The 14,177-nt window shown below is 48.3% G+C and overlaps 1 protein-coding gene across 2 annotated transcripts in view; it reads right to left on the bottom strand.

Annotated features, from left to right (window-relative positions):
• Nucleotides 1-8,020, bottom strand: part of CLIC6 (chloride intracellular channel 6) — a 34,534-nt gene extending 26,514 nt beyond the window's left edge. The window contains exons 1-2 of one of the 2 annotated variants that reach the window (XM_054812693.1): nt 7,168-8,020; nt 6,454-7,125 (exon numbers count right to left, since the gene is read on the bottom strand). In XM_054812693.1, the coding sequence (XP_054668668.1) occupies nt 6,454-7,125; nt 7,168-7,830 (1,335 nt within the window). In that variant the 5' untranslated portion in view covers nt 7,831-8,020. Of the gene's footprint in view, nt 1-6,453 lie in introns of both variants that reach the window. The other variant, XM_054812692.1, reaches the window with a different exon arrangement.
• Nucleotides 8,021-14,177: the final 6,157 nt, after the last annotated feature.

The following is a 14,177-nucleotide window of genomic DNA, read 5'->3' as shown; positions in this document are numbered from 1 at the left end:
TCATATTTCTGATCAGTTATGTCTATCTGTTTGCTTGTGTCTTTCTGGAACAGGACTTGGCCTGTCAGAACTGACACTGGCATAAACAGCACTCTACTGCTCCGTTAAGCATCCCTCCAGGAGCAAAGTGGCAAACCCAATTTTGGTGTAGTTTTCAAAGCTATTCTTTAGTCAGCAGCTCCGAGGAACTCTGTTTCTTTTTAGCAGTCTAAGCTCTAAAAAGGTGGCAACCAGAATGGCCGTAAAAGAAAGCATGAGAAGTGAAAATGAAAAAGATTGCATATTCAAAAAAATTTGCATAGCTTTTTCAGAAAAAATATTGATATTGGTATCATTGCCTTTTAAACCAAAGTCTCCCAAGCACAGTTTTATTGAAGAGTGGTGGGAGCATACTCAGCTCCCTGAAAAACTGCTGCAGGTGCAACCGGCACGCACAATAACCTGAAGAGTTATGAAAGGAATTTGTAATGCCAGTTCCTCTTAAGCTGCATTAGGGAACCCGAAATTGCCATATTCCAGCTGGAAAAAAAAAAAAAGGAGCTGAGAAAGGGCAAATACCCATGGGAACAGAGCCAGCTTTCTGCTTTGTACGACAGTCTTGGGAACAGAACCGCAAAATGTCTTTGAACAAACGCACCTCTGCTGATTCGGTACTTTTTGTACAGCTGTATGTAGCCAAAGAATCCAGATCACCATACAAACGGCTAACTAACCAGGAGCCAGAAAAGCGGGGCTATGCTGACTGTGCTGGGCAGCCCCATAAGGCTCAGTCCCAACCAGCTTCGCTTGGATTCTGGTTTCAGCAGATCTAGCCTAAGCGGTGCTTGTGCTCTGCTCCAGGGAAGAGGCTTTCTCCTGAAAGATTTTTTTCCCTTGTTCTGGGGTAACCATCTTTACTCAGTTATAAAAGCAGACAGGTCTCATAACCAACTGTAAAACAGATTATCAGAAAGAATGGTGGAGGGAAACAACATGTAAAAAAATGACAGGATTATAGAGGCAGCAATGTGGCACCTGAGAAAAGCTCCTACTTTTGAAGAAGGTACACAAAATGTAGCTGGAGAAGGAGGAAAACAGAGAGTGAGGAGAATGGAGCAGATGTGTTCCTCAGGGAAAATATGGCATGGTTTTGATGGAAAGCAAAATGCAGCAGCACTGGTAGGGATGGGGGAAAAGAAGGGAAAGAGAAGCCATCTGTTTCCTACCATTGCCAAACCATAAGGAATGCTTCCCCGCCCATTCCATGACAATTTGTCCTTCCCTAGCATCGCACAAATCCAATGCGCTCACCTTTGGTAAGCTTTGGGTAGTTCCCTTTGCTTGGATAAATATCCAGCAATTAATCGTCCCCAAAACCCTCTTTTAATCCATAAATATATAGCTAGTGTAACTCCACACATACAAGACCTCCTGAGGTCATCTAAATACTGGGTTCCTACAGTGAATCTACACCAAAAAAGGACAGAAAATACCTGTCTACTTTCATTTTGATAAAGGATGTTAGCTATTCTCCTTATAAGCCATACTCACCTAACTGATTTACAGACTGATTGCACCGATGAGCAAAAAATCAAGATCTTAAGCACAAATACCTACTCAGTGATTATACTGTAAATGTTTGCTTACATCAAGCATCAGGTACAGCGCAGAGTCCACTGAATGGACATACAGGCTAGGAGGCTTCTGCAGGGATCTGAGCTCCTGCTGTCCATGGACTTCCTACCTACAGCATTCAAAGCCCAGAAGTTCCAGTTTGAGAACAGTCTGTTTATACTTTACATGTAGGTTATATATAAAGTGCAGATCCATCACATCACAGAAAAGGAGCTCTAGTACAAAATAGCCTTTGCCATTTAAGTTGAATACGTTAACTGCGGTCTTTGGCGACACAGATGCAAGCACCTGTTATTCCTATGTCTCTAGTCCCAGCAAGACCTTTACTTTCTTGTTTATCAGCATTTTTGATAACTCAGCACAGCTCTGAGTACATCAAGTCAGTTAAGCACATCTCAGGAATGGTGCAAGGAAATTCTGTATCAGTAAAGTAACCTTAGACTCTTGTAGGAATGAAATAATCCTCTGAATGTAAACAAATGACTTTGATTTAAAGACCAAGAATGTCACAACAGTGAATAAAGCCTATTGCTTTTCATTGGATAAAATCTATTACCTTAGACTCATGGTCAGCTTTTACTAAATACCATTTAACCCAGAAACTAAGCAAGAATTGTTTTGGAAGATGAGCAATCTGAGAGAAGGCCTTGTGCTCAAGCTGGGTTGTTTGGCCGACTGTGTTCAACACTTACAGATAAATCACAGTCCCTAGAAAACTCTGGGATGATGAAATCTGCAGTTGTGATTCTGGTATTTAAAAGTTTTCTGTCTGTAAGAAAATTTAAAATGGATTGGTAGGTAACCTTGGAGGGGTTTTATTTTAATTTAGAAATAAACTTTTAAGCCCTACATAAGTGTTTAAATTGCTTAAAATAAACTCACCAAAATAAATTTTGGTGAGAGTTCTGCTATATTCAAATGGTAAGATAGATTTATGACATTCACAGATGTTTTCTGACAAAAAAGGGCTTTTGGCAGAGAAGAAGAAAAAAAAGCATACGTATACCATTGACCTTAGAAGACCAGCTAGCAAGATTCAACACCCAGAATGCGTCCTACCCAAGGTGCCAGATATGCTTAGCTGAATTACCAAAGACCAATCGGAAAGTATATCTGGATGACCTTTGCAAACATTTGACTTTGAAAAACCAGAAACATATTACTATCTAAAGGAAATATACAGCACATGTTGTTTCATGGGAAAATTGAAATCAAGTAAGCACCTAGTAAAACCCTCAAAGCAATTCTGATATGGTCTCGGGCTTATAGCCAAAGAGTCTTACATAGTTCAGCTTCACTATGGGCACGGTTTAGTTGCCTGAACGCAGATGTCTGCTGTCTTTGTAGCCTGTCCAGCATCAAGCTGCTGGTCCGGAAGGACATTATCTCCCATAGATGCTGCTAACTCTGCTAAGTGCTAGAGTATCTCAGATAGCATGAGATGTTGACATTGGGTGTCTGAGTTCAAACTAAATAGCGCTGCACAGCAACCCAAATCAGCTTAAAAGCACAATTGCTGGTACCCATCCTTGTGGAGCTAGCAGGAATTTTGCCACCCACCTCTCCATGGGAGGCACAAGGCAACACAATATTCATAATATTCAAATACATATATGCAAAACTAAATGAATCAATGCAAAGCAGCAGGAAGCAGAAGAGGAAAAAAGAGCAGCTCTAAAAAGAACAAGCTTGATCAACCACAGGAAAAACAAGAAACACTACTCACCATACAGCTATATCTGAAAAGTTTATTTCTGATGGTGATGCTTCTCTTTGTTATTCTCAAAATGTTATTACTAAAAACCTACCAAGTACTTTAATGTTGGCCAAGTCTAATGTAATGCTCCCTAGCAGGGAAACTGCGAGGATCATTCAGTCACCACCACCATACTATTTTCTTGTGAGTTTTCTTCTATTATGGGACTGACTTTTAACATTTCTCTGTATTTGCATTGTGCTATCAAATCATGGCATGGACCTCCTGCCCATACCAAATCTCAGTATTTGAAACAGCCTAATCACTTCCCAGTTTCTAGTGGCATTATAGAAGAGTAGAGTTTCAAAGAGAGGTTTGAAAAAGGTCAGGGAGCTGATGGATAATATATTTACAAGGAAGCATCCAGCTGCATGGGAGAAAGCACACAAGGTGCTTGCTGACAAACGCAGGAGAAGGATGAAAGAGGTTAGCAGCACTTGCAAAGCAGAGGTGGGTGTCAACACTTCAGAAGCACACAGAGCATAGAATAGTGATATAATAAAGGATAAGAGAGGTTGTCTCAGGTGCATTAGAAACATGCATGTGAAGGGAAGTGTTTCACGCTGGAAACAAACTTTTGCATTCAGTATGAATCATCTTCTCACTTACTTAACCCTTGAGTTTTAGCAATTGCTCAGGAAGGAGCACCATGTCTGTGGACCACATGCTGTGGTCAGATATAAACATTCAATAATCCCCAAACACCAAACACACAGTCCCACCTTGGAATCCACTTTTCCCCTTTTTCCCATTAAAATACATCAGCAGCTGTTTAAGCACAGCATTGTGTACGTGCTCGTAAAATCTACTTAAGCCACCACCGAGAACTTCCAGTCTCTTTTATACCCCCTTTCCTGCTGCCAAAAGAAGGGTAGAAAGATAGTTCGCATATCTCCACGTGACGGCAAAAGCAGCATTAACATGAACTCTCCTGACAGCAGGAAAGCAAAGCATTTCTCATTTCCCACCACTGCAGTCCCAGCACATTTTGGTGGGTGGAGAGATGCTGAGCTCTCCAGTAGGCGTTTTTTTTCTTCCATTAAATGGGAGAAACTCATGCCAATCTCTAACTAAAAATACTAATCCAACCTCAACTAAAAAAATCTAGCTCCAGGTGAGGTAAAATATTCAAGCTTTGTAATATGCCTCCACTAAAATAGTTAGAAAAGCAGCTGTATTATTTTCTCAGCATTCTTAAGTCAATCATAAAAGTGCTCCTTCTTCCGTCTTTATCAATTCAGAAATATTTTCAAAAACCATGCTTAATCCTAATACTTGGGGACTACAGAATCACAACAGATGGTCTTATTGTAGGCTGCTCTATAATTTTGGCCACATTCTTCTTCCATAAAGCATGCACCCAAGTGCAGTAAGGCACATGTAGCCTTTATGACTTTAGCCTCTGCCACTCTCCGGCATGCCTTAATGGATATAAGAGCATAAAACAAGAATAAAAAAAAGCTACAAAAGTGTCCCTGCAAAGGGGGCTGTCAATCTGTGAGCCAGAAAGTCCATAAATCACCTCTGCCAGGCTCAACAGTAGTAGCTCCTGCTGTTTGACACAAAATCAGATTTCAGCCCCAGTGTTACCATCTAGCTACCTTACACCAACCTGATATACAGAGTTGCCTTTAGAGCACAGAATCCATCCCAGCCTGCGTGCTAAGGAATTGCTTAAACTGCAGAGCAGCTGGGGCACGTTCATCAACATCAGTCAGTACTATCATTCATCTTTCCCGCATGGCATCATCCAGCATGTCCAACACTACTATTTGTAAGCCTCAGAGCATTCCTCAGCGTTTTTCACACAATAATACTTCAAAGAAGGCTCAGCCTTGAAAAAAAGGGAGTGTGCGCTGAGGTGGGATAAATCAAGGTATAAACATTGCTTCAGCCCTAACCCCCCTCACCCAGAAGGCTGGCAATGAGTTTTTCTTTCACAGTTAATTCTGGCTGCTACAGAAGCAGCCTCAGCCAACTCAGGAGGTGCATTATTTGCACAGGAAGTATGGCTTGCAGTGGAGAAGGTCCCAAATGCCTTCTGCTTCCCTAGTTTTAGCTCCTGAGTTTTAGGTCTGCTCTGAGGAAAATATCCCACCCTGCTCCACACTTTATTTAGCCCAGAGAGGTCAGAGAAGAGGGAAGAAAAACTACTTAGCGTGGTTTCTACGCACAGAAATTTCACATCTGCTATTTCACCTCTGTGGACGGATGCTGTTTCCATGAAAAGTCCCCCTGACTTTGATGAGATTCCAGGCACAGGCTAGAAAGAAGCTCTAAAGGTCTCTACTATAAAATAGCAGAAATTAGTTTTAAGACCATTACAATTTTTCTCTTTTTTTATCCATTTTGCTCTAACGTAAATCTTCCCTGCCCAAACAAACACAAACTGCTGGGCAGTTCACTGACTCTCTGAATCCAGCCTTGTCAAACTTTGGGGTAACTATCTAAATGTTGACCATAGTTCATGTTTAAAAATCCCAGGATCACATTTTAAATTATATTTTTCAGTTTCTTCCACCTCAGCCCCCATGATGTGCTGTGTGCCCTTCTTACTGTACTATAAAGATTTTAAAATCCCTTGAGAACTCTTTATGTCACAAGTCACAGCTAGCAATTCCAAACAGATGCTGCTGGCTCCAAGCCTCATGGTGAGGAGGGCGCAAGGGGACTCCCCGAGTCCACTGAAACCGAGATCCCTGGCACAGCCTTTCCATTTGAACCTAGAGAAAACTCAAGTAACGCAGCGCAAGGCTCATCAGGAGAAACTATGGGGGAAACCACTTTACTGGTCAGGTCTCTGCTTCTCTGGGCTCTGGGTTGTGCGATTCCACCAGCTCCCAGGGCCGAGGGGACGGGCAGCACTGGCCTTCAGCCACCGCGCGGGAAGCCCTGTCCCATCCCACCTGCTGCCCGCAGAAGCAATGAGGAGCCAGAGGCAGGTTTATTTTGGGTGCTAATAACCAAATCACCTTAGCCAGGCTGGACTGTTGCCTGCCAGATTTCAATGCCACTCATCACAGGAGCGGCCCGGGACTCATGGTGGTGAACCCAGGTTTCCCCAGCAGCCCCCCACACCCTACCTTGACGAAGAGGGAGATGTCGTGTTCCTGCTTTTCCTCATCCTCCGCTTCCTCCTCCAGGGCGGCTGGCGAGCCCATCTCATCCTCCTCGTCCTCCACCCGGCCCCGCACGCCGTTCAGGCTCCGACCTGCCGCGTCCCACTCGCCGCCCTCGGGGACCGACGGCCGGCCCGGCTGCCCCACCGCCGCCGCGCCGCCTTCCCCTGCCCCCGGGGCCGCGCTTCCCGCTCCTGCTACCGCCGAGGCACCGGCTCCCCGCTCCGCCCACGGCATCTCCGCTCCGTTCTCACCGTCGGGGCCGCCCGGCGACCGGCGTCCGCCGTCGGCCTCCCCTCCGGCCGGCACCTCCGCCTCCGCTTCCCCAGCCGCCTCGCTCCCCGCCGGGGCCGCCGCCTCCTCGGGGACCGTCCCCGCTGGAGCTGCCTCCCGCACCGCATCCTCGGGGACCGTCCCCGCCGGGGCTGTCGCCACCGCCTCCTCAGGCTGTGTCCCCTCCGGGGCTGCCTCTCTCACAGCCTCTTCGGGGTCTCTCGCCGACGGGGCCGTCTCCTCGGTCTCTTCGAGGTCTGTCCCCGCCGGGGCTTCCTCCCTCACCGCCTCCTCGGGGTCTGTCCCCGCCGGGGCTGTCGCCTCCGCCTCCTCGGGGTCTGTCCCTGCCGAGGCTGTTGCCACCTCCTCCTCGGGGTCTGTCCCCTCCGGAGCTGCCTCCCTCACCGCCTCCTCGGGGTCTGTGCCCTCCGGAGCTGCCTCCCTCACCGCCTCCTCGGGGTCTGTCCCCGCCGGGGCCGCCCCCGCCTCTTCGTGCTCCGTCCCCGTTGGGGCCATGGCCGCGGCCTCAGGCTCTATCCCCGACGGCGTTGCCTCTTCGGGCTCCGTCGCCGTTGGGGCCACCGCTGCCTCCTCGGGGTCTGCCCTCGCTGGCGCAGAGCCCCCGGGCACGTCTACCCCCGCGGCCGCCGCCGCCAGCTCCCCTCCCGGCAGACCCTCGCCCGCCGGGCCACCCCCGTCAGGGTCCCGCTGCTCAGCCCCCGCCGGAGCCTGCTGCCCCGCGCCCGTCCCGCCCGGGGTCTCCGCCGCCCCCTCGGGTGATCCGCTCCCCGTTCCGCCGCTGTCCCCGGGGGGCACCGCCGCCACAGCCGGCTCTTGCCCAGCCGCCGCCTCCCCGTTCAGCCGCGGCTCCTCGCCGCCGGGGGAGCCGTCCGTGGGCTCCGCCGCTACCTCGGGGGACACCCTGGGCTGTGGCTCCCCCGCCGCTACCTCGGGGGACACCCCGGGCTGCGGGTCCACCGCCGCCGCCGCTTCCTCATCGCCTTCTTTCCGCGGGAGGTCGCTCCCCTCCGGCGGCGGGGAGCCGGGCTGACCCGGGCTCTCCGCCATGCCGGCCTCCCCCAGGTCTGCTGCCCAAAAGCGCAGCGGGGCGGGCGCGTCCGGCCGACGGGCCGACCGGTGACCAGCGGAGCCGCCGCCGCCGCGCCGGGGATCAGCGCCGGGCACCGACGGGGGGGACGGCGGCGCCTGCGCACGGCCGCCCCCGGGGCCGCGTGTGTGTGTGTGTGTGCGCGCGCGTGTGTGTATGTGCGCGTGTGCGTGTGTGCAAGGGAAGGGGTGGCGAGGGGGGGGCAGCCACAGGTGCCAGCGCTCCTCCTCCCGCGGGTCCTTCGCCGTCCGCCCGCCCCAGACCTCTCCGCCCCGGTAAATGTCTTCCCCACTGATTTTGGCACGGGAGGAGGTGGCGAGAGCGCCACCGTGGTGGCACCAAGCGCTGCCAGGCCTCCCCTCGGCCACCCCCTTCCTACCCACCGGCAGCTTGCAGGTGCTCAGCGGTACCGGAGCCTTTGCAAAGAGTGACCGGAAGGCTTAGCCCCACCGAGGCTGGCTCGGCATGCCTGCCAAGCACCTGCTGCCTGCCCTGCCCGGGCTTCGCCTCCCACCCCAAACCCTCCCCGATCCCCATTTCTGCCCTTGCTTTCCCCACTTGCTCATGGCCTCAGGCGCAGTGCATCTTGCAGCCCCCCCAGACGTCCTGGTGCTCTCCCCGGCCACCAGCCTGGCACCCGCAAGCCCTGGGCCCGTTGGCAGGTGGGGCTGAGGGTTTGCTGGACAGGGAGAGGGATGCCAATTCCCAAATCCAGGTTTATGAAGGGAACCACTAATACCCCCACTGCTGCTGACTCACTGAAACTGGCAGTGCCCAGACAGTCTTGCAGAGTTTCCTAAAAAATACAGCTGAACCAATACCTCATCTCAGCAGCCACGTAGTATCTGAAATGTATTCCCAAGCCGTCTTTGGGCAGCACCAAACGTTGTTAGGAAGGAAAATGCATCCTTATCAACTTGCAAAATTGTAAGAGGGAACATTGAAACGCTCTGTGAAAGAAAACCCAACTAGATTTGCACACTTTTAAGTAGCTTTCCTTCATACATGACCATGCCAAGCGCTATGCGCCTCTGCGAGAATTTGCATTTAAATATGATGAGAAATGCTGTGTTCTGTGCAGAGCAGGCAGCTGGTGTGAAAGAAGCAGTAACTTTTGGCTGGAGTAAGGCAGCTGCAGGCCACCTTCTGTTCCAGATAAAAGGCATCTTTTCACACTTTCGGTAATTTCTCTGGCTTATGGAGACACTTTACACACACACACACAAAAAAAAAAAAAAGGGAAAAAAAAAGACAATCAGCAGGTTATGGTGTGAGGATAAGCTTCAGTAGTTTTGCTTGTAGTCATTTTCTAGGAGATGGAGCCTGCTCTAGTCCCACTCAGAAGTGATTTATGTGAAAGCATTACTTATGCTATTTGAACAGAAAATAGTCCTAGGTGCAGAGAACAGTGGACAGAAAAATTGGCTGACAGGAGTCAGGTATCATATTTAAAAACACACAGTTAAACACTTTTATGTACATGTATATAAACCCACTTTTTTATATTTGAGAGTGGAAAGAGCAGGGATAAACTGAACACAGGGTTTTTGAATGGGTGGGAAGGGAGAAGATGCAGCCAACAGGAGACAGGAAATACTACAGACTAAATAATTCCTTCAGGGCAAATACATGCTCTGATAAAAATAAACAAACAGACAAATAAATAAACAAACAAACCTGCAGCTATTTTTCATAGAATTTATGCTTGCCTGGAGGTGCATTGCCAGTGAGACAAAAGAACTGGGGCAGTCATTGTTAAAGAGATGTTTCTGGAAGACTGAGGAATGGAGGCTCAGCATCTGGAGTGCTGTGTCCAGTTCTGGGATCCCCAGTTCAAGAAAGACGGGGAACTACTGGAGGGCTACAGGGATGATGAGGGGACTGGAGCGTCTCTCGTATGAGGAAAGGCTGAGAGAGCTGCGTCTGTTTAGCCTGGAGAAGAGAAGACTGAGAGGGGATCTCATCAATGCTTATAAATATCTAAAGGGCGGATGTCTAGAGGATGGGGCCAGACTCTTTTCAGTGGTGCCCAGCGACAGGACAAGGGGCAATGGGCACAAGCTGGAACACAGGAAGTTCCATCTCAACATGAGGAAAAACTTCTTCACTGTGAGGGTGACCGAGCACTGGGACAGGCTGCCCAGAGAGGCTGTGGAGTCTCCTTCTCTGGAGAGATTCAAAACCCATCCGGATGCGATCCTGTGCAACCTGCTCTGGGTGATCCTGCTCTAGCAGGGGGGTTGGACTAGATGATCTCCAGAGGTCCCTTCCAACCCCTACCATTCTGTGATTCTATGATCTGGCAATGAAGGTCTTGCAGCTGGACCCATCACAAGGCAGTTGTTTAACTTCTATGTTATGGATTCAGATACCAGTAGAATGACACATCTCAGTCATCTCCACTTCTACACAGACAATATTGGTTTACTTGCCCTAACCCTTGCTGAACGGTTCCTAACCCTTGGCCTGAAGGCTGGCCACATCCCCCAGGTGCAATACAAATCGCGTCTTACAAAGCTTTCAGATGTGAGACAGCTCTGCACACCATCCACAAGCCCTGCCACGTTGACTCCTGTCCAAAGGTGGGTAGTACACTGGCTCACCTCAGGTTTTCACCATGGGAATGAATAGCAAAGCAACATCCACGGCATAAAAGTGGTGGGAATTTTGCAGGAGAAATGGTTGCAGGTTATAGACATAACTGGCTATGTTTATATGAGTATTGTGTTTGGCTACAGTGCCTGAGAAGCTCTCTCCTGCTCCCAGTCTCCCTGAGCTCAGCTTTGCTCACCTTTGATGGCTGATGGGCCCTGACAGTTGGGTTCCCTCTGCAGCCCCATGTGGCACAGCTTCCTCTGGCTCACTGGGGCTGCCTGGTCTGGAGTCTTTCTTCTTTCCAACTGTCCCTTGGTTCTGCACCACTTCTCTAAATAACTCTTTTAGTATCAGTTTCAGGTTTTGCTCAGATTATGAGTTTGATGTGGGACTTGCATCCTGCTGATCTGATGTAACTAAATGAGAGATGATGGTCTCTCACCTATACTTCTTTATGGCAGAGCAGCTTTAACACCAGTATCCTATTTTTCATTATTTGCCTAAGGTGAGGATTTCAAGGCCAGCAAAAAAACCCTTGCAGTGATAAACACTGCCTGATTATTAACGTCGGGCAATGTTTAAGCATAACAGAAGATTAGCTCTTTAAATACTCATGGGAGTCTGACAAAGGCAGAGCAGAAAAGGACTAACAGCTGACATAGCCAAGTTGTTAATTACCTTTGTATGATAGAGGAAAGTTTAAGGTATTGTGCTCAATACAGTTGCAATTTTTATGGAGTAACAATTGAATAGTTTGTAATGGATCTCGATGCATTTCTTCAATTATACAAATTATACAAACAGACAATTTTCTAATTCTGCTGGAGCAATGACATGTGCAGGCACAGAGTTTATGTTGCTGCTCTAGCTGGCCACCCTGTTGGTGCTTATGCAATGAAGTCCTCGTGCAAGCAGGAGAGACAAAGTAGAAAGTCGGAGGGCCAGGGGACACAGTAAAGAGGGACGGGGTGGGCACAGTTCAGGAAGATCTGGCCAGTCAGCCCGACATGGCTCCTTGTCACTCTCTTCAGTGTCGTGGCTTCACAAAGGCAGTTTTGCAAATACACAATTAAAATTAGATCTGTCGCAGGGAAATCCCGGAGCTTTGGATATCTGTTGTTCTGTGCTCTCTGCATTCAACACTCTTCCCCTCTATCTCAATTACTTAACAAGTAATCTCTCGTGCTTCACACTCCTCCTGTACACTACTTTCAAGCTCTTTACACCCCATCTGTTTCTAAAACAGGCCCTCAGCTAATAAATATTATTTTATCAGTTCGGCTTCAGGAAGGATTACTGCACACCTTCTTCATTTAAAAGATGAGTGCAGGTAATTAAATATCACAGATGTTAGACATTAGTGGACAACATGAAGATCCATTTATAGACTGTTAGCGAACAACTTATATCCCTGGGGGTTATTAGTTAGGCTGTACTTGCTTGGATTAGTGTAACTTCTTTTCCTCCTGACTGTAGAGTGAGTTGCAGATCAAGGATGTCGTTTTTGCAGCCTGAGGTAAGCAAAAAATGCCTCTTGCATTACAAGGGTTTCAGAGAAAGCCCTCCTCACCATCCCACCTAACCCCATCTGGACCAGGTCAGCCCCACCGCAAAGGGAGCAGGCTGGGGTATTTGTCCATGCCCCTGTGACTCCAATTCACAGTCCTGTGCAGTGCCAAATATGTAATGGTTCACCCTAACTGAACTGGGGTAACGGAGTCAGCAAGGCCTTTTTGCCTCCCTGTGCAGGCTGCTGCCTCCCACGGAAGCCTGCTCTGCCTGTTCCCTGGTGCCGGCTCTGGCTGAAGTTGTGCCGTTTCATCAAGCGCGTGCATCTGCTTTTCCCAGGGTTTGCCACGTTTCAGCAGTGAAGCTACGCATCCCCAGGCCAAAAGCTGCCTCCCCACAATTTGAATTCATAGCGTCACAGAACGGTTTGGGTTGGAAGGGACCTGAAAGACCATCTAGTTCCAACCCCCCTGCCATGGGCAGGGACACCCTCCACTAGACCACATTGCCCAAAGCCTCATCCAACCTGGCCTTGAATTCTACTTGTTTCTGCCAGATGCTGAGTAAGTGCTATTTTGCACTGCACTCGGTGGGAAATAGGGGTCAGCAGAGCCTTCAGAAATCAGGTGGCATTTAATTGGGTTCCGCACCATGGGATGGAGAGAGGAATTTATGAGAGTAAACACAGACAGGTACAAACTGCATGCCTGCAGATCCTAGAGTTGCCAGAGATCTGGTGAGCAGAGTCAGTGAAATGATTCTTCTCATCCCAAGGTAAATGTCTAAAGCAGACCAGATGGTCCCTGACAGAAAAGTGCCTGTGTCTCTACACTGTAGAAGGGCCTGAGGGTGACTGGCTCAAGGGGAGATGTCTCTGCTGGACACATCTAAACTCATGTGAGATGAATCCTGTCCCAGGTGATTCCCTTACGGACTGAAATTTGAAAACGGCCAGTCAGCAAAATGGGAGCCAAAGCCAGATTGTTTTTTCCCCCACTCTGCATTATTTTTATTGCAGCTGGTGGTTTAACTGGAATTTCCACAAATTACTTGCGGTATAAAACTTTATCCCATACAAGAATATGACTGCCTAATCCTTTGTGATGGAAAAAAAAGGAAACCCCAAACTGTATTAACATTTGCATGTAAGCCAGTTCTGTATTATCCTATATAAAATGTTATTTAAACTATGGAAAAGACAAAGTTGCAAGTGCAAAAATGGTATTGGAGGACTATTAATTTTTATTACTTTCAAAATACATGTATGTTTGCTATGTTTGTCCCTGGTTTCTTCTGTCACGAAGTCGGTGTGCCATTCTGCTGCTTTGGTTGAGAGGGCGTTCGGTCCACCCAAACGAAATTAAGAGGGAGAGGTGCCTCGTTGAAAATCGCAGCAGCATGGTGCGTGTTGGGGTGTGATGCCATCTGTATTTAGTGTTCTGAGCTTCCCAGCACTAAGCTGATTAGGGGCAATCGGCTCCCTTCCCAGCTGCTTAGAGGCAGTCTGCTTGGGAAGGAGGTAGGTATGCAGGTATGCAAGGAGGGAAACAGCCTGGTTGCTGGGTAAGGAAGCACAGAAAGCCAAGCTACCTCTAACCAAGGCTGAAAAAGCAGAGAGGAAGAGTAGGTGCACCTTCTTCCCACATACTACCAGTCTCTGTCTTCCTTCTGTTTGTTACTCAGTTCCCCAAATTCCCGGCTTCCCACAAATCTGCAGGCACCAAAGCAGCCTGCACTTAAACTCTGAATTAATCATTCTGCAGTGGGTTAAAAAACTAGAAGAATATCAGTAACAAAGCTTTCCAAAAAATAAACTCTGTACTGCTTACTGTTTTTTTAAGTACTTAAAATCTGTTCATTCTCCAAAACAGTCTCTGACTTTCCTATTCTTATTTTTGTTAAGCAGTACTCTTTTAATGAAGCAATAACGTCCTCTATGTGCTGCAGGCAAGATAACAAATAGACCTTATATGTAGGTTTTTATTGTCATTATCATATCTAATTCAATAAAATAGTGGTTTGGGATTAACTTTGAAAGTGCCCCAGAAGCATCAAGGTCCTAGAAAGCCTGAGGACTATCCCGGAGCCTCGTATTATCTTGTTTGCTAGCTAAATAAGGCCAGCTCAGCCCTCCCTTTGCTGTTAACAACACGTATGGCTTGAACTCTGAACCTGCTCTCATTTTGGACAACCCCAGGCCCCT

This window comes from Grus americana, chromosome 1, assembly GCF_028858705.1.
Source record: "Grus americana isolate bGruAme1 chromosome 1, bGruAme1.mat, whole genome shotgun sequence".
Taxonomy (NCBI): domain Eukaryota; kingdom Metazoa; phylum Chordata; class Aves; order Gruiformes; family Gruidae; genus Grus; species Grus americana.
This window is presented reverse-complemented; position numbering and strand designations above follow the sequence as displayed.